Raw genomic sequence first — 15,061 nt, 5'->3', positions numbered from 1 at the left:
ATTAATATAAAAAGAAATACCGAAAGGTGCGTCATTCTTTAAGGCCAATACCTCTTGGCACGGAACTACGCCGGGCCGTGTCTTCTATTGTGAACTATTTTAAAGTGAATCTCTACTATGTCGTGGTAGAATCTAGACTTCGGGTGTCCAAGTTAGTTACAAAAGATAGCCACAACGTTTTGATTGCTTCACCGCCTACGACTTGGACTTCGACTGTGTTTTAGAACACCGACCTACAACACTTTGAGATGCCGACTTCCTTCCTCAACCCGCCTGGGCTCTGATAGACTGATACCACTTGATAGGTGCAGCGGCCATAGAAACAGGGGACCCGGGGATATGGCCCTTTTTGTTGGGGTATAAAGCCCAATGTGGTCGCCCAGGTAAGTGGGCGGGCCGCCAGGTATGTACACATATTCTTTTGTAAAAACCTAATAAGAACTCACTATGCTCTACACATTACAGTAGAGCGAGTTCACCATATCGTCGTGCTCTTCTTCTTGCACTCTCTCTCGCGTCACACTTCCGCTCATACTCCTTTGACTGGTATCAGAGCTCAGATCGAGGCTCGGGGCAGCATTTGCAGGTAGCCAGAGTCACTTGCTCAGATTGGAGTGAGATTCGACAAAGTTCTGCGCAGGCCATTTTCGACTACGTGGTCTCAGCGGGTGCAGATCCGACTCTGCAAATTTGGGGTTTCGGCCTACGGTGTTGAGGATATCGGCACTCCCAGAGTGTTGATTTGTGGCTGTCTACACATCGAAGGACGGCTCACACTTCTTGGAGGCGTGTCACATACGACACGGGCGTATCTACACACAGATTGTAGGCGACATTCACTAGTTCATCAGGTAGCTTGTGTTTGCTGCTTGATATTCCAGATTTCATCCTGACATTGCAGGTACTTCCACATGGGATGTATTGTCAGAGATGATGTATGTCTGTTGAGGGTTTGCTGGCTGTGAGTCACGCAGCAAACAACCGCCGCAGCGGTTACAGCATATAGTGGGAAATTTGTGGATGTATGACTTTGTGGGAAGTCTATGTATTGTCAGATTTAATGCAACCTTTGTTGAGGGTCGAGTGAGGTTTTATTGAGCTGGGGGATTCTCGAATATTGAGATCCTTTCGGTGATACAGGTCTTGGAGCGATCCCTCGAGCACCCTTAGATAAGCAGCTAGGATATATTGACTGTGAGTTAGACAGTTGGGATTGCATCTTTGCTTTACTGCCGTTGAGGCATTGTCGCAGTCTATGCTTACAGGACAGTGATAAGACAGTGAGAGACAGTACAGGTGCAGGACAGGTTTACCCACAGCTTCCAGTGTTAGAGAGACAGTGGTTTTTTGAGCTGTTTTTTGGTCTGTTTTTGAGTACACCAGAGCCATTTTACAAAGGAGACTGCCGAAATTTATGCAGAATCTGAAGCTTTCTTGGTTCACTTGACAAGTTGATATTGGTTTAGAGGTCAATTTACAGGGGAAACTCTGCCGAATTTTTCCCAGGAAAGTAAACTACTGTGGAGCGTAGCTATGGCTGGATCACAAGACACTGCTCTTTACAATATCAAGAAGCTGGATGGAACCAATTTCCCATTGTGGAAGAAGCAGATTTGACACGTGTTGGTACAAAAGAAGCAGATAAAACCTATAAAGCTCAAGGGGATAAAACCAGAAGATATGGAAGAAGATGAATGGAGCAAAATGGATGAATTGGCACTTTCTACCATTATGCTGACTTTGGCAGAAAGCGTTTACTTCAATGTAGCAGACGAGTTGTCGGCTTATCAAGCATGGTTAAAGCTGAGTGATCTTTATGAGAAGCAGAGTGCAACTTCACAGGTATACTGGCTTAAGAAGCTTGTTGACTTGAAGATGAAAGAAGGGACACCTATGTCCAATCTACAGTCAATTGTCAGCTCAAGGTGTCAAGTTTGATGAACCTGTTAGAGCTATGTTCCTGTTGATCACATTGCCGGAAAGTTGGGACACTTTTCGCACAGCTTTGAGTAATTCTGCACCTCCAGATGGTTTGAACATAGCAGGTGTAGAAGGAAGTCTGCTTACTGAAGAAACCAATAGAAAGACAATGGACAAAGGCAAAGGAACAGCCTTAGTTGTCAGGGGAAGGACCAAAGAAAAGTACAAAGGTGGAAAGAGGAATCAGTCTCGTAGCAAGTCCCGCAGTGCTAAAGGCAAGAGTGACATAGAATGCTACCATTGTGGCAAGAAGGGTCACATGAAAAGAGACTACAGAGAATGGAAAGCAAAAAAAGGCAAAGAGAAAGCTGAAGACCATGGTGAGAACAAGTCCTCAGTGAAGATTCAAGAAATAAATGTGACAAACACTGTTGCAGAGGATGACAGTCTAGTGTCAAGAGACATCTACTTCTTGAAGAATACAATGGACTCAGCTCTTCTTACAGCATCTGATGGAAATGCACTGAGTGACTGGATTATAGACTCAGGGGCATCACTTCATGTGTCTCCAAACAAGGAGTGGTTTACCCTCTTATGTGACCACTAAAGATCATGTTCGGCTAGGCAATGGGCAGACATGTGAGATCTTAGGTGTTGGATATGTTCAATTGAAGTTTCAGAATGGCTCTTCTTTCACGCTGAAGAATGTGAGACATGTTCCCGCAATTACAAAGAGCTTGATCAGCACAGGTTTACTTGATGATGCTGGCTACGTCACCACTGTTGGACAGAACATGTGGAAGATATCCAAGGGTTCTATGACAGTAGCACATGGAGTAAAGTCTGGAGGACTTTACATGATTTATGTATCAAATGTCTCTAAAAATATAATCAATGTAACCGAGCAGCCAAACGTTTCTTTGTGGCATAGCAGGTTAGGACATATGTCCAAGAAGGGAATGGAAATCTTGTCTCGTTCTGGTTATTTGCCTGGCTTTTCATTTAATGATTTTGAATTCTGTGAACATTGTCTGTATGGTAAGCAAACACAGCAGCCACATAAGCATAGAAGCAGTAGAAGAGATACACAGTTGGCACTTGTTCATAGTGATTTGTGTGGACCTATGCCTAACCTATCTCTAGGGGAAGCTTCTTACTCTATGAGATTTATAGATGATTACTCGAGGAAAGTATGGGTTTACTTTCTCAAGCACAAGGATGAAGCGTTTAGTGTTTTCAAAACGTTTGTGACACTTGTGGAGAATCAGAGTGGCAAGAAGCTTAAATGCTTACGCACTGACAATGGTGAAGAGTATGTTTCAAAGGCCTTTCAGGACTTTTGTGAGTCAAAAGGTATAAAACGTGAACTTACTACTCCTTACAATCCTCCTCAAAATGGTGTTGCTGAGAGGATGAATAGGACCATACAAGAGAAGGTCAGAAGTATGTTGTCTAATGCACAGCTGCCAAATGGGTTTTGGGCTAAAGCTGTATCAACATCTGTTCATCTTGTAAATAGATCTCCTAGCAAGGTTTTGCACAAGGATTCAGTGCCAAAGATGGTATGGTCAGGCAAAATGCCCTCATACAAGCATCTCAGAGTCTTTGGCTGTGAGGCATATACTCACGTTCCAAAGGAATTTAGGAACAAACTTGAGCCAAAGAGTAGAAAGTGCATCTTTCTAGGCTATGGTAATTCTGGTGAGATGGGGTACAGACTTTGGGATCCCGAATCCAGAAAGGTTGTCCGCAGCAATGATGTTCACTTTAATGAATCCAAATATCATTCTAAACCAGAGAGGATTGAGGAGATTAGAAGAGTTGTCTTCCAAGAAGATGGACCTGCACGTGCAAGACAAAATGTCAGGGCTCAAGAGGAGCAAGGACAAGATAGATTGGAACCACAGGTTGTGGCTGAGCCTGAGCTGTAACAAACTGCTGACGTGTCAAAGCCTAAAGAATGGAGCCAACTTACAGATGCCGGCCGAGGGGACCTAAACCCTAAGAAGCAGTAGAAGAAGTGTCACAGAGTGAGGACGTGGTAACCCTAATTCTGGAAACCCTAACCCTAAAACCTGCAAACCCTAATTTCTGCCAAAAACCCTAACTGCTAAACCCTAATTCTGGAAACCCTAACCCTAAAACCTGCAAACCCTAATTCTAGAAACCCTAAGAAGAACAAGCAACACAAAAAGAAGTCCTACCAACTTATGGGGATCCCGTCCGATGGGGTCCCAAGTGACATAAAGGCATTAAAAATAAAGCAAAACACACTCAAAAGACTTTGCACATCAAAATATGATGATGTGGCACCTGTACGGACGTCCCGGAATTCGCGGCGGATTTTTAGGGAAATCTCGAAATTTTAGGAAAGTGATTTTTTGGAGTCAGGTTTTCATATTTGATGCTTTTAGGCTTTGGGCCTTTAAATATGAGCCTTGGGGGCCCTCTCTGGCACTTTTCAACGCGCAGATTGCAGAGGAGGTGCTCCCCGGCTGTTGTACTTTGCGAATCAGCAGTAATATAAAGAAATACCGAAAGGGGCGCCAAGGTTTGGGGCCAATACTCTCTGGGGTGGAATTTCGCCACTCCGTGTCGCGTGTCGTCTCTCTCTCTCTCTCTCTCTCTCTCTCTCTCTCTCTCTCTCTCTCTCTCTCTCTCTCTCTCTCAGTTCAGTTGTTATTGAACAGTTGTTATTGAAGTGCTAAAAGTCTGTTCAGTCTGTTCTTTTCTATCGGCACGTGGTGCCCGCATTTGTGACAGTGGTATCAAAGCATCAAGCGTGTGCTTTTCTGAAAGCATACCGGTCCTACAAAAGAGCAGACAGAGCTATTGGAATTGAATTATATTTGAGGTATCAGCCACTCCCACCCTTACTTCATCGCGCATCGGGCGCGCTCCCGTCTTCACCGCTCATGTCTTACATGGCATAAGCCATGCAAGAGAAGGATCCAGATTTGTTTCAAGTCACTGTTTTTCTCAGAAGCAGTGCCATGCAGATGTTGATGTCTATAGCTACCAAGCAGCATACTCCAAGTACTTGGCAAGCTTTCAAGAAAATTTTTGCCCGAAGTTATATGGTTTCTGACATCTTCCTTCGGAGTGCAACTTCTGGCAGAGTGGGGTATCCTGAAATGCTTGTCATGGAAACCCTAGCAGATTATAAATTGAAATTTCTCGACATCTCTCAGTAGATGTCTCTTCACGAGCAGATGACCTTGGAGGTTCAGTGTGATTGCTATCTCTTGGGACTACCATCGCCGCCAAAGAAACACTGTCTGTCCAAGAGCTGATGGACCATGTTGTGCTCGGCTACGACCTCATGGAAGGAACCTAACCCTAATTTTTGGTGCAGGTTTCAAGATGGAAAGTCGGTCGACTTTTCGAGCTCGATTGATGTCGAGATTGCTTTTTAAGTTTAAGTTCTGTTTGATCTTGTTTGGTGATCCTGTTTGGAATTTGTTTGAAATGGATGATATCTGTTTTGAACCTGTTTTGGTGCCGATTTAAAATGTTTGACTTTGGTTTCAATGCCGGTTTCATTGATTGGTGATTTTTACTCCCGAGTGGAGGAGTGAGAAATACTGTCTTGATATTGTTTGAACCTCGGAACGACGCAAGCCGATGCCTGGGGAGCGTTTCGTTGTATGCTTGAACCTCTGGGCGACGCAGACTGCGGTCTGGGGAGCGTTTGGTTGTACAGTCCTCTGAGCTCATGGCCCGGACCTTCTTAGGTTATTTGCGGGGGGAGTGACGAGGTAGTCGTTGAGTAGCTTCATACCGCAGACCGTTTGTCTCGGAGGAGTGCTCAACGGCGCTGTTTGTTGTGTCTTGTAACATGCATATGTGAGCATTTGTGTTGCATTGTGATGTGTCAATTACTGAATATTCCTAATTGGATGAGATTGCCTGGGTATGTAATTTTAGTGCATCAAGACACCCGTGGAAGATCAGTACGGTCTGGGTGTGATGGCTAATTTTACTACGCCGGAATATCAAGAGTTCCAATCTAGACGAAAGGAGAAGCTAACTCCTTGATCAAAACAGCCGAAGGAGAAGCTAACTCCTTGATCAAAAGAGCGGAAAGGAGAAGCTAACTCCTTGATCAAAACAGCCGATAGGAGCAGCTAACTCCTTGATCAAAAGAGCAGAAAGGAGAAGCTAACTCCTTAATAAAAAGAGCAAATTGATTGTCCCTCGGAATGTCCCTCGGAATGACCCTCGGAAATTTTTGAACTAACTTGAGTTGTTTTGCAGATATGCTGTAATCGCGGACGATTACTCTCTTTCAAGAAGGGGAGATGTAACAAACTGCTGACGTGTCAAAGCCTAAAGAATGGAGCCAACTTACAGATGCCGACCGAGGGGGCCTAAACCCTAAGAAGCAGTAGAAGAAGTGTCACAGAATGAGGACGTGGTAACCCTAATTGCTGAAACCCTAATTCTGGAAACCCTAACCCTAAAACCTGCAAACCCTAATTTCTGCCAAAAACCCTAACTGCTAAACCCTAATTCTGGAAACCCTAACCCTAAAACCTGCAAACCCTAATTCTAGAAACCCTAAGAAGAACAAGCAACACAAGAAGAAGTCCTACCAACTTATGGGGATCCCGTCTGATGGGGTCCCAAGTGACATAAAGGCATTAAAAATAAAGCAGAACACACTCAAAAGACTTTGCACATCAAAACATGATGATGTGGCACCTGTACGGACGTCCCGGAATTCGCGGCGGATTTTTAGGGAAATCCCGAAATTTTAGGAAAGTGATTTTTTGGAGTCAGCTTTTCATATTTGATGCTTTTAGGCTTTGGGCCTTTAAATATGAGCCTTGGGGGCCCTCTCTGGCACTCTTCAGCGCGCAGATTGCAGAGGAGGTGCTCCCCGGCTGTTGTACTTTGCGAATCAGCAGTAATATAAAGAAATACCAAAAGGGGCGCCAAGGTTTGGGGCCAATACTCTCTGGGGTGGAATTTCGCCACTCTCTCTCTCTCTCTCTCTCTCTCTCTCTCTCTCTCTCTCTCTCTCTCTCTCTCTCAGTTCAGTTGTTATTGAACAGTTGTTATTGAAGTGCTAAAAGTCTGTTCAGTCTGTTCTTTTCTATTGGCACATGGTGCCCGCATTTGTGACATGAGCCACCTATTGTGCGTAGATCTGGACGTATCACGCGACCTCCTGATAGGTTTGTTCCATCTATGAACTATGTCATGTTGACTGATTGCAATGAGCCTTCATGTTACAAGGAAGCAGTGCAAATGAAGGACTCCGGGAATTGGCAATTGGCCATGCAGTCAGAGATGACAGCTCTGCATAAAAACCAAACATGGAAGCTAGTTAAATTACCACAGGGCAAAAAGGCTCTACCTTGTAAATGGGTTTACAGGTATAAGATCACCGCTCATGATAGTCAGCCAAAGTACAAAGCAAGGCTTGTTGCCAAGGGCTTTAAGCAAGAACAAGGCATTGACTTTGATGAAGTCTTCTCTCCGGTGGTCAAGATGACTACATTGAGATGCTTTCTTGCATTGGTTGCCATATTAGATTTGGTGTTGCACCAAATGGATGTCAAGACAGCGTTCTTGCATGGTGATTTAGATGTGGAAATTTACATGCAACAGCCAGAAGGGTTTGTTGAGAAAGGCAAGGAAGATTTGGTATGCCAGTTGTTAAACAGTCTTTATGGCTTAAAACAATCACCGAGGGCATGGTACCATAAGTTCCACAAGTTTATGCTTTCTCAAGGCTACAAACGTAGTGAGTTCGATCACTGTCTATATACAAAGAAGGCTAAGGATGGCAGTTGGCTGATCCTTATTTTGTATGTGGATGACATGTTGATTGTTGGCAAGCACTTGGAAGAAATTTCAGCTTTGAAGTCAAAGATGGCAAAATCGTTTGACATGAAAGACATGGGTGAGGCAAGTCATATACTTGGTATGCGCATTGAGAGAGACAGATCAAAGAAGTTGATTTGGTTATCTCAAACAGAGTATATTGACAAGGTTTTGCAACGTTTCAATATGGAGAAGGGAAAGGCATTGAGTGTTCCATTGCCACCATATGTGAAACTTAGCAAACAAGATTGTCCTGTGTCTAAGGAAGAACAGGCTGAAATGGATAAGATTCCATATGCGTCTGCAGTGGGTAGTTTAATGTATGCAATGATTGCTACTCGCCCAGACATTGCATTTGCAGTGGGAGTAGTAAGTCGATACATGTCAAACCCAGGCAAGAAACATTGGGAGGCAGTGAAAGGAATATTGAGATACCTGAAAGCTACAAAGAGTATGCGTATATGCTATGGGAGTCAGGAGCTAAGTGTAAAGGGTTTTACAGACTCAGATTATGCAGGTGACTTAGACAACCGAAGGTCTACGTCAGGGTATGTCTTTACATTGGCTGGTGGAGCAGTATCATGGCGTTCTAGATTACAAGATTGTGTTACTCAGTCTACTATAGAGGCTGAATATGTTGCAGCATCAGAGGCATGCAAAGAATCAATTTGGCTTAATCGATTAGTAACAGATTTGGGAATCAAAGAAGAGATGCCTGTGTTATATTGTGATAGTCAAAGTGCTATACAATTGGCTTGCAATCCAGTTTATCACTCAAAGACAAAGCATGTGGATGTGAAGTATCATTTCATCAGGGAAATGCTCGAGGATAAGCAACTTCAACTTGTCAAAGTTCACACCACAGAAAATCTTGCTGATCTACTTACAAAAGGACTTCCCTCAGAGAGCTTTGCGCATTTTCGCAAGCAGTTAGGTGTAGGGTAGTACATCACTTCTCTACATCTCTTGTATATTAGCTTGTATAGTAGCTTCTCTCACACTTAAAGTACCACATTGGACTTTAAGTGGGAGGTTGTTGGGGTATAAAGCCCAATGTGGTCGCCCAGGTAAGTGGGCGGGCCGCCAGGTATGTACACATATTCTTTTGTAAAAACCTAATAAGAACTCACTATGCTCTACACATTACAGTAGAGCGAGTTCACCATATTGTCGTGCTCTTCTTCTCGCACTCTCTCTCGTGTCACACTTCCGCTCGTACTCCTTTACTTGTTGGCAGGGATGGAACGGGGGACGAGGGGACGTGGGACGAAAGGGGGGGACGTGACACAGAGGGGTCCCTCACATGGGACGCAGAGGGGACGCGGGTCCCCGGAGAGTTGGAGACACATGCAGGGGGGACGCGAACAAGGGACCTCATACCTTTTCTCTAGGGCTTTTAGAGTCTTGAGCTATATGCCAATGTTGCCCACTAGACTCTACTAATCCACTCTTCACTTCTACATCATTATTTTCTCCCTTTTGAGTATGATGATTGATCATCACATCAATGTGTGCGGCGCATGCTCGCTACGTTCTTACCGCACGTCATACTTCGGTATTTATGTGTGCAAACCCACTTTTTTCTTTGCAATCTTGTGCTCTTAGTGTTGTCTAGTATAGAACAAGTGTTTTTTAACACACGTCCCCTGGCCCGTCCCCCGTCCCCTGTTTTGCCACGTCACGTCCCCAAGACCCATCTTCGTCCCCATGTGACTATGGCAGCAGCGATGGTGAGTGCCAACACGAGGAAGCCATGGCGTGGTTGAGAGTGTGCAGAAGAAACTAACGAGAGGAGAGCGAGAGAGAGGAGCTAAACGACTCCAAAAAACAATGCTATATTGATTTGTTATAAAAAGCTTTACATATACATGAAGAAGAACTAGCCATGCAAACTCCACTCGAAATCTGAGTGTGCCTGCATGCTATAGGGCATGTTCCCACGGGTTATGGGCTTGAAACCCAACAAGTTTGTGTCACCCAAATGAGAATGGTACTTGAATGCTTGGTGTCACACAAGAGTCTCAAAGAGTACTCTTGGATGTGAGTGAACAACTATATGGTGCCTTCAATGTCTTTCACAACAAATTGGGTATAACCTTCTTATGATGTTTCGTAAGAATGCACGCTGTTTTTCTCTTCTTTTGCAATCTAATTAAAATTATTGACAAGCATCCAAGCTGATGATTCTGTTACATACCAGTTCATTATCTGGTTGAGCATGACAGTTCTCATCTCCGTGTCTATCAGGATACCACCTTCTCTAAAGAAAGATCTTGCAGCAAAACGGAGCTCTGCATCGATGTTAGCAGAGGTATAGCAGTTCAGAGCAGGACTCGATTTGGTCGCACAAGAAAGAGCGAAGTGTATCAAAGGTGTCTGCTCTTGCAAGGATACCTGGCAGCATAAAACAACACAGCCACAAGTTCCACATGATTTAAAATGCCCCTGCTGAATTGAACCTTTTTATCCCAAAAAAGACCTCTGCTCTTTAAACACTTGCCCCAAATTAATGTTATAAAGGATCTGTTCCCAAGAATATGTTTCTTAATTGTACAAATGAGGAGGAAGAGCAGTGATTCTTCATTGTCCAATAATGATCTGCTCTCATCCTTCACTCTCTTGTTTCAGATTATTTAATATTATCCGGTGGAGTGGATATTACTACACAAGAGATCGCTGGCTCTGAACTGTCGTTGCCATTGCCCCTAATTGAGCATTTGTATAAAATAATTTGGTGCAATGTTTGAAGTTGCTATGAGTCCAAGTGCTCTTCCACATTTTGCACCTGTGATTTTGTGTGTCAAGTGCCTCATCTAAGAACACTTACATTGACTCTTCCCTCTGAAAGCTAAACAAAAAACAAAACAAAAAAAAAAAACTTTTTTTTCAGCCTACACCTTCATGCTTTAAAGCAAAAGCAGATGCTAAACACAAAAACACAAAAGCAACTGCTTTTTGGGCAAAGAAAAACCAAGATTTTTGGGGGGGAAAGAAAATCAAGTGTGTTTTGTAGAATAGCAAAAGCCGGTGCTTTTCAAGCACGAAAAGCAAAGAGAGAAAACAGTTTTCATATTCTAGAGAGAGAAAATCGACTTTGTTGCAGAAAGACTTTGCCAGAATTTCTAGGGAACGTAGATCGAGCAAACCCCAAAAAGAGAACAGTCTTTTAGAAGAGCGACAACTGTTTTAAAGAGCAAAAACAGTTTAGAGATAGAAAATCAGCACTCTCTATAGAGGAGAGAGAAATGAGTGTGCAGCATAGGAGGGTTCTAGCTCTAATTTAGAGTCTCTTCCCTTAATAAATCCAGAACAGGCAAAGGTGCAACATATCATGCACTCGTTCACAAGGACCACGGCACAGGCCATACACAAGGCTTTCACTGCATTGTGTTGCAATCATTGCTGCCCGTTAAGGATTTCCTCCTATCCAATCATGTACCATAGTGAGTTTGATGCTTTAAAATATAATAATAATAATTAGTAACATTGCCTGGCATTCCATTAATAGACTCAATTAGGCAAAATAGAAGCACAATCCACAAAGATAAATCCAGTATGAGTAAACTAACCTTCAAACGATTATCCTTAGGACCAAAAGCCTTGATCAAACTATAGGGAGGGCGCTGATTTGCTCGTAGCACTCCATTCTCAATGGCAGAGAGTGAATATGGGCTTCCACCAATCAAGTACTGAAAATCTCCAAAGAACTTTCGCCTATCCAAGGGTCCGTCTGGATGACCCAAGACCATTACTGCATGAATAGCCATGGCATTGTATAGATTGATAAAAAACGCAAGCTTTTCCTCTCTTGTTGAGCCAAGAAAATTGATTCGTTGCAACTGATGCACAATGCTCAAGTACCTGATAAACATTCAATAATTATGACCACTTGAACACTCCACTTAGTGGAAAAAGAAACGCAATAAATACCTTTTAAATTCTGCACTTTTGGAGATTCCCTCAAAATCCACATGTCTTCCATCTTCGCTTACAAATTGATCAACAATAGCTTGTGTGACTTTCCGAAAACTTCCTTCTATTTCCTTCAATGGTTTAGGCTCACATAGATTTAGTTTTCCTTCAAAGTTAAAGCAGTAAGTCATAACAACTGGGTCGTGCTCCAAGAACCTATACAGGTGGTTTTCGTCTTCAAAATTGTTCTCCCTGAAAAAAACCCACCTACCTTGAGTTTCGTACCATTTGAATACCCAGCCAAAAGCAATTAGACCAACAAAACAACTCATTCACAATGATACATGCTGAAAGAAAAACTTGCTTACGATTTGCAATAAAGAACTTACGACAACACATGGTGAAAGAAGAACTTGCTTACGAGTTTTCTTCCTAACTCCACTGCCTGCATGATTGCATTTTACAAGAGTATTAGTGAAGGTGTGCCATAGCTGCCTTTTTGTTTCATAAAAGTTGATAGTTGAATAAATAAATAGATACATGTATATACCAAAAAAAGACAAACAGATAGATAGACGCACACGCACACACACTTACAGATACACACAAGTATACATAGCACATACATATACATGAATAACTGTATTCATTGGATAAGCCTTGGACAAATCAAGTCTCAAATGCCCCCATAACATTTTATTATTTCCATGTAGTGTGATAAATTGCTCAAAAAAATCATTTACTGGAATTTTGCTCTGTTTACTCAAGCACAACTTAGGGAGTTTATTTCAAAGAAAGTTTGCTACACCATCTAGTTTGTATGGTGACTCCGTTGTGCCACATGCACAAAAACCCCAAACATAATATATTTAATCTTAGACATCAACCTGATAATCTTGATAAAGCTTGATCAGCAAATTCATAAATACCTCCTTGTCAAACAACATCAAGACTACCAGGTTGAAGGATGTAGGATGAGAAAACGGACTACACCTACGCTTGTGGGAATGGAACTACATATCGAACATCATCATAAACATTCTAGGACATTGCCCCCTTAAAGGTAAGAACCCTCCTGGATTCTCAACATTTCAAATTTCACAATTAACCTATGCTATTAGACGACAGAAAAAGAGTTCTAACCTCCTCTCTGCTACAATTTTCGTTCTCTGCTAAAATACCAACTGCCTCCGACCCAACAAAACACCTTGTAAACCAATGAATCTTGTGAAGACGGTCCTTGATTTGCACCTTCTCCTTCAACCTTTCAGCCATGTCAGCACGATCGTCCTTGTTACCCGTCAGAGAATCACACTCCTCTCCAGGAAGAGGTGATTGAGGGGCTGCCGCAGGGCATTCTTGCTCAAACACTAGCTTTAGCTTTTCGTCAAGCTCCCTAGAAGCCTCCATTGCCTTCAACTCATCAATGCCACCTATGAAGGCTTCATTGAAGAAGACCTGAGGGAGAGAAGACGTTCCTGTGCGCTCTTCAAGTTCAAGCTTTCTATGAGGGTACACATCCACATTTACCTCAATATAGGGGAGCCCTTTCTTGCGCAAGAGGCTCCTGACTGCCCGGGAATCCTCACAGCCCGACATGGAAAAGAAAATGATTCTCCCTTTCATATTCAAAGGAGGATCAGCGACGCTCGGTACCTGTTCAGCAGAAGGCTCTGTAGGCTTGCTAGTGCGAAGTGTCATGTAGTCAAAACCCTTGTCAAACACTTCCCGGTCAAGATCTTCTATTTTGGCTGAGAGCTTGCGGATAGCATTGGAGACATCGACACTGCGATCCTTGACGAAGCTCATGATCACTGCAGCGCCCTTCTCGCCGACAGGCCACATGTACCAGCCTGCTGCTTTGGCAGCTTCCTGCTCGTTCTCACTCATAGAGGGATCAGCTTGGGCTTGCTCTTCCTGCTCCATTTGCAAGGCTTTAGCAGTCACCTGAATTGGGAGAGCCTCCTCATCTCAACAAAGAGGGCCAAGGACAAATGGGCGGAAAGAGGAAAGATGCAGGGCGTGTTGTGGAGCTGCACTCCTCGCGAGCACGATCTTGCAGGCTCTTCATGCACGTGATCGCCCACAAAGCCAGCTTGTAGGCGCCGGCCCCAGCTCCTGGGTACAAAATCCTCCGGACCCGGGCGAGTCCCAACTCCCCCCCGGAAGATCCACAATGCCGGGCTCCTTTCGGCACAAAAAGCGGAGATTTTTTGCACTTCAGAGCTTCACACCCGCTGCCAGTTCGTCTGAACCCAGCATAAGTCATTTAAACAAGATTTGGTGTGTGTGACGCCCCAGAATCTGGGCGCGTCGGGGAGGGGACCTTCAAGGGCCCGGCGGGGATTTATACCCGCGCGGGCGGAGGGAACTTCTGTCTTCAAGGGCCCGGCGGGGATCGACACCCGCGCGGGCGGAGGGGACTTTCGTCTTCAAGGGGTCCTGGCGCGGACGGCACCGGCTCAGGAGGGACCGGCTCGGGTCAAGTTGTTGCTTCAAGGGGTCCTGGCGCGGACGGCACCGGCTCAGAAGGGCCCGGCTCGGACGGGACCGGCTCGGGTCAAGTTGCCTTCACAGGGGCCCGGCTCGAACGGGACCGGCTCGGGCGTGGTTGCGTTCCATGGGTCGACGGCCGTTTGCGTTTCGCGGGTCTTCGCGGGTCTTGCGTTCCGGGTCCCTAGCCCCACGTAGCCTCAGGCTCCGTCGCACCGCCGGCGGGTCATAGCGTGCCCCGGGGAACCTTGCGTGGAGTCCCCACGGTGCGCGAGTGCGTGGAGTGAGGCTACCGTGTCTAGGTGGGGGGTCCCCTCCCGTGGCCGTTCTCGGGAGGCTCATACCCCTTATATACACCCCCGTTTGAAGAGAGTTCGACGACCGCGTCGAACGTGGGAAAAGAGTGCTCGGCTATGCATGAGGCCGTGGGGACAAAGGGGTGCATATAAGTGCAAAGTGATCAAAACTGTTCCCAAATGCAAGTAAGTAGGCATGCTTTGTTTTTGTACTTTTGAGAATAAAGTGAGTGTGTGTATTTTTTTGGGGTTTTGGCAGAAGGCTGAAAAGATATGCTTTGAACACCCAAGTAGAATTCCCCGTACTTGAGCATTCCCCGAATAGGTAACCCAGTGTGCGCGGAGCCACCTGCTGCGTTGGCCCGCGCGGAGGCTTCTTGAAAGCCGAATCTGAAAGAGCGTTCCGTCGCAATGCAGCACTTGCGAGTTGGTCCCTGTTTGGACGTCGTTTGGAGGGCATAGCTCGGGGCCCTGTGGTCTCTTTGTAGACTTGAATGGGTGTTCAGCTCAGCATGGGCCACATAAGTGGCCGGGGCGCGACGAACACCATTGGCTTGGTTCGTCGCGTTTTTGGTGGTTCCTGTTTCTGATATAAAGAGCCCTGTCTG

General features: G+C 44.8%; 1 protein-coding gene across 3 annotated transcripts in view; it reads right to left on the bottom strand.

Annotated features, from left to right (window-relative positions):
• LOC147423739 (uncharacterized) overlaps positions 1-13,905 on the bottom strand; it is a 30,324-nt gene extending 16,419 nt beyond the window's left edge. The window contains exons 1-5 of one of the 3 annotated variants that reach the window (XM_086501277.1): positions 12,808-13,904; positions 12,054-12,109; positions 11,683-11,916; positions 11,322-11,613; positions 9,950-10,146 (exon numbers count right to left, since the gene is read on the bottom strand). In XM_086501277.1, coding sequence (XP_086357403.1) covers positions 9,950-10,146; positions 11,322-11,613; positions 11,683-11,916; positions 12,054-12,109; positions 12,808-13,590 — 1,562 coding nt within the window. In that variant the 5' untranslated portion in view covers positions 13,591-13,904. Of the gene's footprint in view, positions 1-9,949; positions 10,147-10,230; positions 10,601-11,321; positions 11,614-11,682; positions 11,917-12,053; positions 12,110-12,807 lie in introns of those variants that run through there. The other 2 variants (XM_086501278.1, XM_086501279.1) reach the window with 2 other exon arrangements.
• Between the last annotated feature and the right edge of the window lie 1,156 nt (positions 13,906-15,061).

This window comes from Adiantum capillus-veneris, chromosome 26 (assembly GCF_014529385.1).
Source record: "Adiantum capillus-veneris isolate H3 chromosome 26, ASM1452938v2, whole genome shotgun sequence".
NCBI lineage: Eukaryota > Viridiplantae > Streptophyta > Polypodiopsida > Polypodiales > Pteridaceae > Adiantum > Adiantum capillus-veneris.
Note: the sequence above shows the minus strand (reverse complement) of the source record. Positions and strands in the feature narration are given on the sequence as shown.